This window comes from Cucurbitaria berberidis (genome assembly GCF_010015615.1).
Source record: "Cucurbitaria berberidis CBS 394.84 unplaced genomic scaffold K460scaffold_1, whole genome shotgun sequence".
NCBI lineage: Eukaryota > Fungi > Ascomycota > Dothideomycetes > Pleosporales > Cucurbitariaceae > Cucurbitaria > Cucurbitaria berberidis.
Window position 1 is genome coordinate 5558121 of NW_024468935.1, and position 12230 is coordinate 5570350.

General features: G+C 49.9%; 4 protein-coding genes across 4 annotated transcripts; 2 read left to right on the plus strand and 2 right to left on the minus strand.

Annotated features, from left to right (window-relative positions):
* Positions 1-5223: 5223 nt before the first annotated feature.
* Positions 5224-5699, plus strand: K460DRAFT_401593 (uncharacterized protein; the record flags this gene model as incomplete). Its single annotated transcript, XM_040936432.1, has 2 exons — positions 5224-5501; positions 5588-5699. 2 exons carry the CDS (start codon positions 5224-5226, stop codon positions 5697-5699), a joined length of 390 nt encoding a protein of 129 aa, XP_040794141.1.
* Positions 5700-7432: 1733 nt separating this feature from the next.
* Positions 7433-8259, plus strand: K460DRAFT_37521 (uncharacterized protein). Its single transcript, XM_040934745.1, has 2 exons — positions 7433-7760; positions 7882-8259. The coding sequence occupies exons 1-2, from the start codon at positions 7545-7547 to the stop codon at positions 8026-8028; spliced, it is 363 nt and encodes a 120-aa protein (XP_040794142.1). The 5' UTR covers positions 7433-7544; the 3' UTR covers positions 8029-8259.
* On the minus strand, positions 8027-8940 carry K460DRAFT_324596 (sterol-binding-like protein). Its single transcript, XM_040930572.1, has 2 exons — positions 8722-8940; positions 8027-8473 (listed from the first exon to the last, which is right to left on the minus strand). The coding sequence occupies exons 1-2, from the start codon at positions 8735-8737 to the stop codon at positions 8103-8105; spliced, it is 387 nt and encodes a 128-aa protein (XP_040794143.1). The 5' UTR covers positions 8738-8940; the 3' UTR covers positions 8027-8102.
* A 547-nt stretch (positions 8941-9487) lies between these two features.
* Positions 9488-11155, minus strand: K460DRAFT_274174 (uncharacterized protein; the record flags this gene model as incomplete). Its single annotated transcript, XM_040927940.1, has 2 exons — positions 9488-10935; positions 10990-11155. The coding sequence occupies 2 exons, from the start codon at positions 11153-11155 to the stop codon at positions 9488-9490; spliced, it is 1614 nt and encodes a 537-aa protein (XP_040794144.1).
* Between the last annotated feature and the right edge of the window lie 1075 nt (positions 11156-12230).

Below are 12230 nucleotides of genomic sequence, written 5' to 3' on the forward strand. Positions count from 1 at the left end.
GGCGTTCTGGCATCTGCGGTCTAGCATTGGTGAGGGTAGCTATGCCGGGTTTCCTTGGTTCTGAGTGCGCCATCAACAGCTACGATTCCGTTTTGGGGGGGAAGGGCTAGTGTAACCTGCCTGTCAATCTCCCGTCTGGCGTTATGCTTTTGATAGCGGACTGAGCTGTTCACGCACTGGCCTTTTCGTTTTCGTCCAAATTCTTCGTCTCCATTCTGATGTTTATCGCTTTCTCTAATGTCTGTTCTCGATCATGAAGTCTTGTTCTTGTATGTCTTCTTCATCTGCTTCAATGGAAGCCCCAATACCATTCCGTCACGTCGACCTCGAATCGGATAACGATACCACCAAGACCAGTATGTTGAAACGCAAAGGTTCTACATTACAGACATCTGTCGAGGTCTTGAGATGTAAATTCGGAAAACCAACAACCATATCGGAGGGAGAGACGAGCCTTGAACCATCGAAGGAGTGGACGCCTATCTACTACGCTGTATATCACCAACGCGAAGCAGCTCTTTCCCATTTCCTACGAACTGGTGGATCGCCTGACGATGTCAATGGCACGGGTCAACCACCCTTGTGTATTGCGGTTGCCAATGGGCACATCGAAATCGTCAAGATACTACTAGAAGCAGGAGCGGATATCAATGCAACAACGAAGAGCGGCGGAGAGACAGCTCTACACATGGCGATCAAAAGTGGCCGGAGTGATTTGATTGACCTCATCCTCCCGTACGGACCCGACCTTGAAGTCCAGACAGAAGAAACTGGCGAAACACCACTCCACTACGCGGCTTCAAAATCGGGATCTCTAGCCACTGTAGTCGCCCTTCTTAAACTTGGGGCCAAATACGACACCCTAAATACCAAAGGCCAGACCCCGGCCGAGGCTGCATTGCAAGCCAATAATCTTCATGGAGCTGTTGCAATCATCAACGCTGCACATGGGAAGCGCAACAAGCTGGTGAAAGAGAAGGAAATGCTTCTGAAGCACGTGGACAAAACCAAGGGTCGCTTCTCGATCGGCAACGACCTCATTGCCGACATCTTCTCAGCAGCCTGCGATCCAGACTCGACTGTGCTGGTAGAGGCGATAAAGCGCGATGATGCCAGCTTGGTGGGAATGTTCTTGGAGAAGGGATCAGATCCGGATCGAGAAACGGCAAACGGATTACGCCCAGTATTCGTGGCATTAGAGTGCGCCGGAGGACAGGTCATCCAGGCACTTGTCAAACATAACGCTGATGTTTCGATCCGTGACGCGAAAGGCCTGACCGTTCTACAGGCAGCCTTTGACAGTCCTATTGCACAGGACAAGGAAGCCATGTCCGCCATATTCAAGGCCTTCCTCTCTAAAGACGCAGATGCTACGGTCACATACCCGGATGGCAGGACATTACTTCATCGCGCTGTATCTGCCCGATTCAGCAATGTGCGTGTAGCACATCTGCTCATCAACTCTGGAGTCAAGGTCAATGCACAAGACAATGATGGAAACACGGCTTTGCATCTTGCGACGCATAGCAGATTGTGCATCGATTTGCTTTTGAAAAACGGTGCCAACCCACGTCAAATCAACTTCGATGGACTCACACCCCTACTTTACGCTACCACACATAGCGACAAAGAGAAGGAGCCAGAGCTAGAGTCGTTGGCTAGAGCATCCGATCTTCGCAAGACGAATTCTGATGAGCAAACTGCCCTACATCTCGCTGCAGCGAATGGACTCGAAAAGACGATCCGCCTACTACTCCGCGCCCGCGCTGAAACCACAACCGTCGATTCGAAGAAGCAGACACCGCTTCTTCTCGCTATCAAGAACCACCAATGGGCAGTCGTGCCGCTGCTCACGATCCCGCCTAGCATCAACTCATGGGACGAGGACGGCATGAATGCACTACATCACATTGCTAGGAGCATCCCGAAAGGAGCATCGACCTGGAAAGACATTGCTGCTGCCGCGGTGCCATTCTGTGACCGTGGGGTCAGCAGAAGCATGCGCGACCGATCGGGGGCCACACCACTCATACAGGCTGTAAAGACGCTTCCCGAGGAAGGCTTACCCGTCGTCGAGGTGCTACTGATGCAGAAGGCGGACCGAAGGGCGAGCTGGCATTGCGTCGACCACGAGGATCATAAGAGGCACGACGCGCTTTTCTATGCGATATCTATGCGCAAGCCTGTTTTCGTGGAAGCGCTGCTCAAACATGGTGCTGTCTTCACATTCACAGACTGGACACCAGGCAAAGGGCATCTCAAGACATCGGTTAAGACTGAAAAGCAGATCTTGAAGCTCCTCGCCCAGTATGAATGGACACGTCGTGCGGGCTCATTACGAAGACAGCCTGGCAGTCCAGAGGCTGAACTGCCCGTCTTCTCCGCAATATTTCCCACCGAGGAAATCAGACAGTTGATCTCCATGGGACTGGACGTCAACGCGTTGCCAAAGTCACCTCTCGGAACCTGTATGCTCTGGGCTGTACTGCGAAACATGCCACTACAGCCGCCGATGTCGCCCGAGTACGCCTTCGAAACGATTAAACTCACCCTGGACTCCGGTGCTGACTCGAATGTTGGAACTGCCAGGGGGTCAAGACGCTCGCCATCCCCAGCATCCCCACATGCCTCGAGGGAGAGCTTACCGCTGTCTTTACATCCTCTTACGTTCCTCCTCGAAGAACTTCCAAGTGTCGATATCGATCTTGTAACGTTACTGCTGACGAAGGGGACGAAGTTGTCTGTTGCATCGCCATTTTACGGTGGTCGGTATCCACTACATTCCGCAACCAAGGCGAATCGCATGGATCTCGTAGACGAGTTCTTACTCCAGCGTGCAGATGTGAACTGCGAGGATCAGAGCGGCAATACGCCACTCTTCATTGCTGCGGAGAAGGGCTTGTGGGAGATCGTCGACACCCTGCTTCGCCGCGGTGCAAAGGTCGAAATTCAGGACAATGAGAAGAATACACCACTTCATGCCGCAGCAAGAGGGGGGAGCAAGAGGGTCGTTGCAACGTTGCTGCGTGCAGGTGCGAAGGCGAATGTCAAGAACGTGAAAGGGTTGACGCCGTTGGCTTGCGTGGCCGAGGATCTGGTTGAGGAGGAAAAGGACAAGATTGTTCCAATGCTGAAGGACTCTGAGACGAAAGAGAAGCGATACGATGAACGACGTCGCCAGCAGGAGGAACAGAACGCTGCCCACGAAGCCAGGATGCAGCAGCGGAAAGACGAAGAGATGAAAGCGAGACTGCGAAGGGAGCAAGAAGAAAAGGAGAGGCTACAAAAGGAACAGGAGACCCAGGCAAAACTTCTGAAGCAACATAGGGAGAGGCAGGACACCGAGGCTCTCACGAAGCCTTCGGTAGCTCCAGTCAAGACTCCCAAGTCGCCGCTGTTCAAGAAACCCTCCTTTCTTGTGTCCAGACTCAAATCTGCTACTCCTCCCGTGGAATCCATGCCTAAGCAGACTTCTCTGGCCAGCATGCGTATCACGACATGTACACCAGTCCAACAGCAGAAGCCCACAGCTCCTCCTCAGCCCACCGCTGTTCCGATGCCGACCACACCTCAGCCAACCACAGCTGCTCAACCCCCGACAACCCCCCGATCCGCAACGACCAATTTCTACAAGATCGCCACAGCTTCTGATCTCGATACTCAGAAGCCTCTTCCTACCTCCAGGATCGATAGCGGCTTCGGACAGAAGCGACCCAGCGATACTGAGCAGCCGCTCCCAACGCTGAATAGAGATCAATCGGCACTCGATGGCGACAAGCGAGCAAGCGGGCACGAGCTATATGACTGGCTCGCGCTAAGCAAGATGATGGATAATATGTAAAAGATCTCGCGTTTCCTTTATTTTCTATATTTTATATGTCTCTTTATCATATCTGGTAAATCTCCTCTGTTTTCATATACGAGTCCGCCAAAACGATGGATTTAATGTTTGCCCTTGATACACACACCTAGCACGCGTTCTGGGCGTTCTGTTCTCCTTTAATTTCCTTTCGTTAGTGTTTTGGAGCGTATACCCTTCTCCACCCCTTGAGACGTTAATCTGGACGCATACGATGCCAGGATAATACATGATACCCCCGGTTCGCAAGTAGCGGAATAAGGTTAGGAAGGATGAGGGAGCAATCTGCTACGTTGCTATCTTTTTTCCTTTGTGGTTGGATATACAATGATGCGCCTTTATTAGGCAACCCCATAATATCACTCTATATGCCAACTCCGTTCCAAGTGCTAGTGCCAATCACTGTCTAGGAGCAGCAAATCATGTCGCTGATCACTGCTGCCTAATGTGCCTGCTTATTCCTAGTAACTTCTTTTCCTTGTCCGTCTTCCTTAAAAGGCCTCAATAGTCTCAGGCGCCCGAAGCCAAATCAAGGCAAAATTCTTCGCATAATGCAGAGCGCGATTTATATTTATTTCTTGGGTAAGACACGTGTACCCCGCTGTGTACTGCATGTCGAAGTAAGAGTCGTTCCCTGCCAATCACGACAAAAAGTCACTAGCCGCTGCTTGCCTGACTATAGATCTTCGCCCTCACGGTGCGCAAGGTATGTAATGCATTTTACGTTACAAACCTACCGAGGCCAATCTAACACGATAGTTATACTAGTGTGTACACCTGTATTTTGTCACGCTTTTCGTGTTTTTTATAACTGGTAGAGGGGATTTATCGGTTTTTATTATCTAGTGTCTATTTTGTGATACCCCATCTTGTTGTCCATATAAAATTCTACAAAATAGTTATACTGGTGTCTGATCCTGAATCCTCTTCGCAATATCCTGATATTGTTTCTGTATCACCTTCCACTTAGCAGCATAGCTGACGATGCCCCTTATTTGCTCAGAGCAGTATACAGTGGGCGATGATCAGAAAGGTTACTAACAAGGTTTGGACTCTTGCCTATTCCAGTGACAGTCGACAAGGTATTGACAAACTCTATACACAACTCGCACAATGATGCCCCTTCGAGCGACGATACCTTTAGAGACATGCTTGCAGGAAACGAAACGTGTAGGATCCAAACTCAGGCCGCCGGCATTCAAACACATCTCTGCATAGTGCTATTCTTATATTATATCTCAGAGATGGCATATAAAGACCCGCTCGTTCGCTGTCGTTTCATGGCATCAACAGCTTCCAAGTTCCAACTCCACAACCCTACTGCTCTTTTCTAAAACCCAGATATATCATATCACCAATCCACCATGCACGCTTTCAGCCTTCTTATCACCCTTGGGTCCATGCTGGCTTCTGCTATGGCAGCACCAGCTCCTATCGAAGACACTCTCGAAACGACATCCATCCCCTTGGAAGACACGCTCGAAACCGACTTTGTCACGCTAGCAGCGCGTGACAACATCGCTGTTGTGACGGCATACAATGGCGATACCTGCAACGGCGGCAATTCGCAGTTCACCGTTGTAGGCGGCGGCAACCGCTGCGTGCCCTTCAGTAACGTACGATCCATCTCGGTCTCTGGCAAGTAAGTAGCCCTTCTATCTCAAGTGCCTCAAACTCTGGGGCACTGCACCTGTTGTGTAGCTACAGTTACTTACAAAATACTCAAAGTGGCTGCGTTGTTCGTACTTGGAGCGGAAACAACTGCGCAGGAAGTAGCGCGGGTCCAGCATACGGTCGTTGCACTTCCGTGCTCTTTGCTTCCGTGTCTGTTACATGTTAAACAGGGCGAATAGTGTGTGGCACGCAATCCACAGAACCAACAAAGCTGTAATGGCTATGTCAATCGTAACTCAAGGGTATTGCGGCGGAAACTTGGTCTCTTGTTAAGTATCAAACGCAGTAGGGCGTTGTCCTCTCGGGTGTTGGGCCTGTTTCGGCCATTTCTGTCTTTAACGCTATATAGAAGGATAGTCTTCTTTACTATGAAAATTGCTACAATCGCATAGGAATCATCCATTGTGGTAGCCCAAGCGCTGTTGTAAACATGAAATGCATTGCTAACTGTGTTCTGCCATGGTCTTAAGTATGACTTGAGTCTAGATGCTAGAAGAATATTGACATCTTATATCTACAATACCAGCACCTGATCGTCCAACATCTACTAAGGCGGTTGAAGATTGTGAGTTATATTTGAAGCAGCATTTCTAAATCATGGAAGCAAGCATACTGCTATTTAAAGACAAGAAGGTGGTTCGGTTACTTTGGTAGATGGTAGCTAGCCAAACAATTATAGAGATAAAATACCTGCTATCGCTGCCAATGCAGTTAATCATAGTACCTACTGTGCACCTTATACATGCAGCTCTATAGCCTTGCATGCCATCCTTAACTGCTAATTATTTTACTAAACCTAGCATCAATAGCATAACATCAGTCTCTTTTTTCCTTACTGTTAGAGGGGATTTACCGGTTTGTACTATTTGTGTCTATTTTGTGATACCCCATCTTGTTGTCCATATAAAACTCTATAAAAATAACATCAGTCTCGTCTATATTGTAAACATCCTCCTTTTTAAGATAGCCAAGTTATTTAGCAACGGTCTCATTGCCTTGAACCAGTGCGTTGTCTTTTATTTGGGGGGTTTCTCACAACAATTCTAGTCTAGCACCTTGAATCTTCTCGCTTGTGTCTCTAGATGCCGTTTCTTGCAACCTTGAGTCTACTTCTTACTAAGCGGCCAGGCAGTTTCGTCGGTCGGTTGGTCTTAATTCGGACTAGCTATCCGCGATTAGACATCTACAGAAGGAAATGAACGAGGGCATCCTCCTATATAGAGTGAGGTAATGTTGATTTTGGGCCTTTTTTTCAATTGAGCGGCGACTGCACGCACGGTGGGTGGTGTGTGTTTGTGTAAAGGACCTTGCCGCGAGCGCGGTAAGAGTTCGACAGGCCTGGAGGAACAAGCTGCGCCAGAATGCAGCTGGCCTTGTCCATCGCAGCGAACATGTTCGCAACAAGAAAGGAGGGACAAGAAGCGTCTAAAGCAGGGAGTAGAATATGATTCTAGAAAACAAGCCACAACTATTTCGAGGGTCATACAGGTTAGCATAGCGTTGAAATCATTACCTATAGAACTTGGAACACAAACAGCTCACGTACGCACTAATGCAGGCCGATACATGTCAAGACACATCTGCGAATCCTATCAGCTTGTTCCAACAGGCAGTTGATTCAGACGACGAGGAAGGTATGGGTGCTGCTACGGCCGCGTTTTTACACAGCGCGAACCGCATGTTGGGTGGCGTTTGAAAGTCGCAAGCTCGCTTTGAATTACTCTTATGATTGCAGTCGGTTCAGCTTTTAGTCAGACAATCTCGCACTGTTATACTTCCTGTCACCATCAAAAACAGTAGCGGATCCTACAACATGACTCGCCCAACATCAAGTCAATACTCCCGGACGAAACCGGGCGTAACATGACGTGAGGCCTAAGAGCAGATTCGAAATCCAACTGCGGGTACTGATACATGCGAGAGTATAAACTCTATCCACATTCTATACGTTGTACATAGTTGTACCAATACAACCTTCCTCGACTATTCATTCACATCCACGCTCTTCATCATGGCTCCATACACTGGCCCTACCGTCTCTCTCCACGTGACCATTACAGTCGCGCCCGAAAATGCGTCCAAGTTCCTCGAACTGTTGAAGCCTTGTTATGACGCCGTAACCGCAGAACCCGAATGCGTCTTCTTCGAGGTGTATCAGAACCCTGAAGTGCCTGGGGAGTTTAAGTTTGTTGAAAACTGGCATGCGTCGAAGGAGTGGATTAAAACTGTATGTATTTGCCCTCTGACGTCCTATATATCGATCTAGAGGTAGCCAAGTGGGGATGGCGAGAGGGGACAACGCCTTGGACGTGGGATGCGATGTGATCTAATGCTGATGGCGCGTGTAGGTCCAATTGTCGAGAGACTATTACAAACCATATGTTGCCAGCACCGAGCCACTGTGGATCAAGCCGCGAGGACTTGAGATTCTCGAGCGGATGCCGGGCAATACGTGGCTCTCTATCAAGAAGGAATATACAGAGGCCAGTCAGTAGATAGACACAAATATACTATTGCACATCTCGATTGATATCTTATATAATCCACCTCCCAGCCTATAGCTTCCAGCCTATAGCTTAGCGCCCGTCTGCGCCTTCTTAAGTATCGGCTCCATCTTGGTTGCCTTCATGACATCGCCCTTGACCTTCAATTTCCCACTCATAAACAGCTTCTGCGCATTCGCCTTGCCCGCAACGAGCGACGCAAAATCCTTATCATTCAGCACCAGCGTAACGGCAGCCTTCTTGCCCTCGGGCGCGACGCCCTTGCCCACGGTGCCCGTCTCCTTGAGATCAATGTGCCACGATTCTTCTTTGCCGGCGTTCTTGAGTGTGAAGGCGAAGATCGCGCCGCCTTTTTTGATCGCGTCTTTGCGGTCGGCGTCGGAGGAAGAGAGGGAGCGGGCGATTTCGTCAAAGGCGGCGGAGGAGGGGAAGTCCGCTGTGGGTAGGGGTTAGTCAGGGGCTATTGTGAGCTGGATAGCTGAAGACGGAAATATGTTGGGAGCTTGTAGTAAGACGTGGGCGGTGTTGGAGGTGGTCTTCGTGAATGATGGTGCTGACTGCTTCTCCGTGATGACGATGACACCGCCTCGACTGCGCCGCGACCTGCCCATCCGCCCTTTTCCGTGCAATGCCTCGCACATTTGCGGTTCTGCAGACGCAAAACATAACAAGATAATCACGTACCTGATTTAAGAGACATTGTGGCTGTATGATCTCCTTTGAAGCTCGTAAAGTCCGATTATTGTCCTCAAGCTGTCTTCGAGAGCTCACTTGTAATGTGGGGACAGATGTTGCTGTATGATGTATGAAGTGTCAAATATCGGGAAGAGAGAGCTAAGGTATGGGAATCCGGGGTATTTGAAGCGTTCGGAGGCTTGTGATAGTGATGATGTTGCATTTGAATCAGACATGTGAACAAGGTACTGAACAACGAGCCGAGGCATGACGCTTTAGGGTGCGCACGTGCCCAACTGTTCACAGGACTAACTCAAAAGAGGCAGCTGTTTGATTGTGCGTACGGTTTGGATGGAAGAGACACTATAATATATGAAGACACACGTGCACTTAAACAAGATCAATGTATGGACTTTATTCGAAGGAACTAGGAAATTATCATTCAAGGATCGTAGTATGCTAGTCATGGCATCGTAACTTCAGTAGTAACGTCCCTCCAATCGTCAGACAATGTTTCGTAAATATTTTCGTAAAGGCCGTCAATAAGACATGAAGAAGAAGACTGAAAAAGAAAGCGAACGTAAAGAACCTTGCCACAGCACCATCCTCGCCAGAGGAAGCCGGCTCTTACTATGCAAACCCACTCATTCGAGAACGCCATTCCATCCATTCCATCCCAGGGTATCAACCGTGTTTTCTCTTGACAAGACACAGTACTCCTCACACCAAAATAAGCAATCATACAACAATAAAGATACTCGTCCATCTCTCTCCCTCACTTCCACGACGACAATCGAAGGAAGCGCTTCATATGGTCGCCCCCAAAGAAGCTATCCTTCATCGCCGGACTCTTCCTCAACGTACTCTTCGGTTTGCTTAACCACCTACTCAAAGCATGCTCCCTCCTTCCACCCCCAATCTCTCCAATAGCCTGATCAACCTCCTCCAGTAGCGGCCCCATAATTCTCGGCTCGGCATCAACAGGCGACAGCATAATAGGAACGTCCATGACTTCCTCTTGCGTGCGCTTCCACCGATCACTACCAGCGATACGAGTGAGTGGCTCAAGCGCATGATCCCAGTCCCCTTCGCGCAACTTGACGTCTTCGAAGTTGAACTCGACTAAGCTACGCCGATGTTTGTGGATAAAATCCGCAATCTGTGTCGAGTCCATGACAGCGTTCTCAAGCTCCATGTAACGCAAACGTGCGAACTTGAGGGGTCGTGGTCCACGGACTTGACCGCGCATAGAAGGGTGCATACATTCTTCTTGTACAGGTAGCATGCATGGCTCTCTATCAAGTGATAGAGGAGAGGGTCCGCGCTCGCCTTTCCAGCGGAAGAAGAGGCGTGTTAGACCACGCGATAAGGTGCGCAGGTAGGCGTGTAATATGCGGAGGTGTTCCAAGGACTGAGCGCGTGTTCGCATCGAGGTGGAGGAGAAGGGAATCGAGTCCATGCATATCGACAGCCGATGAATTTGACACCATCGCTTGGCTGATGAGGGTGTGCTGCCGAACCCGTGCATGGGATGGAGGTAGAGAAGGCCGCCGGGATGTATAGGATGGAGGGAGAGTGAAGAGAGGCTGTAAAGTGGTGCACGCTCAACTGCTATGCGGAGGGAGATGAGCGCATAGTCTACTGCGCTTCGACGGTGTCGTGGCGCATGGTTCGATCCTGGGCACGAGACTGTGAGGTGTGTGAGGTTGATAAGCTCTGAGAAGGCGGACACAAATGCAGGTACGTTGGTCGCTGCGTGGAAGAGGGGAGGGTATTGTTTAATAAGAAGGTCTTGCATTTCCCAGCTGCCGTACTTGGGGGTCTTATCTTTCGCTGGGCCATTTTGCGGATTCTGAACGTGTGGCTCGTAAAAAAACTGTTTCTCTTCGCCAGTCTCTGGGTCGACAATAGGTGGTAAAAAGCTATCCGGTCCATGGGGCATGTGGAAGGTGAAGGTCTTGACATGTCGCCCTATCCTTGACAGCGCCTCAATGCGCGCCGGCTTGGAAAAGGATGAAGTTTTAAAAGTAACAGTCATAGACTCGAACAGACGCGGCGCAGCCTTTGAGGAGAAATCATGGCACACTAGACGGAAGTTGGAAAGATCCTCAGGCTCCAGATGCTCTAGCAAGTTGTCGCGGCATTGATCATTCAGCCAGAAGCGTAAGAAGACTGAACTTGTTGACATGACCAGGTTGCAAACTAAGCTGTTCGTGCGCGTCGCTAGACTTGGTCAACACTGTTGCGCGTTGGCGCATAGCGCAAAGGTATTCTTACATCTTCCATCTACTGTCGTCGCAGGCGTCAACGGAATCTCGCCAAACAGCAGCTTCGAGCTCGCGCGCGACACAGTCGTCGCCGCACTGGCATAGCTATTCTGGCTCTCTTCCGAATGCGTTCGCTTCAGCGCCGGTGGCGGTGGTGGTGGTCGTTGGGAATACATGAATATGGTTGTGGTCGTTGTCGCATTCAATATATCAAAGTCGTCGTCCAATCGTCAAGATTCGTCAAATATCGTGATAGTGTAGGAAGAAATGGTGTATTTGTTTCAAACAGCCAGTGTTCGCAAACCTCAGGAAACAAGTCATCCAGGCACGGCCATCCCATAGTCCCAGTATTTACCACTGATGTTCCAAAGCGGGGCCATGGTACACGTGAGACGCAGGTGTGAGTCAAACATGTCGAGTTCCTATCCAGTCTTCCGCTCGACAGCCCGACTCTTCTCGATGCGGCCAGAGTATTGAGAGGAAAACACGACCATCTCGCGGTGGGAGAGCGTGTCTTTATGGTGTTTGACGCGACGATTCGACCATCCGGCCAGGTGGGGCTGGAGCCTGGAGCCGGCATGAAACGTTTCACTCTTTGTGGCCAACCAGATCATGGGCTGCACAAGGTAGTGCATGCACGCTCTGCAGTAGTCCTGCAGTAGAAGCTTGGAGGAGGTGGCTGGGCACACAGGACTGGCGGTCAATCGTCGAGAGAAAGGTACGACGCGTCTGCCGGCCGTTAGTTCCCACTAGATCCGCCGCACACGCGACCCAGACGTTGCTGTAGAGAGTCGCGATTCGAGGATCCAAAACAATAACAGATGCAGTTGTTGCATTGGTGCCGGGTGTCGCGTTAGTTTGGATGGTGGGCGGCATACACGGTCTCTCTCCACGATTTTTATCGATTGCTAGCCGGTACGGTACCGGTAAGGCGCGTGCCGTTGTGGCTTAGCAGATGTAAACACCATAAACCTATCGCGACGCCCTTGCTGGATTCTAGTAAGTGTTTGGAGCAAGTTGGATTTTTGTATCTTCGATCACCAACGGCTACAACCCGATGATTTTCATGTTCATGGTTAATACGGTCGACGTGCATCTAGAGGAATCATTAACCAGCTATGTCGCTTCGAACCGTGTGATGGTGACCTCGTACTAGAAGACGCGCCAGTGTGCGATATCACAACACAAAGCTGGACATCATAACACGCCATCCTTACAGATCGCTGCCCGTCGCGTCTTGAGAAGGTCGAT

What these genes read in the sequence shown, in the direction of transcription:
- K460DRAFT_37521 (XM_040934745.1), top strand. Translation starts at nt 7,545, where the DNA reads ATGGCTCCATACACTGGCCCTACCGTCTCTCTCCACGTGACCATTACA. An exon ending in CGAAGGAGTGGATTAAAACT is followed by an intron (nt 7,761 to 7,881) that starts GTATGTATTTGC and finishes TGGCGCGTGTAG; the next exon opens with GTCCAATTGTCGAGAGACTA.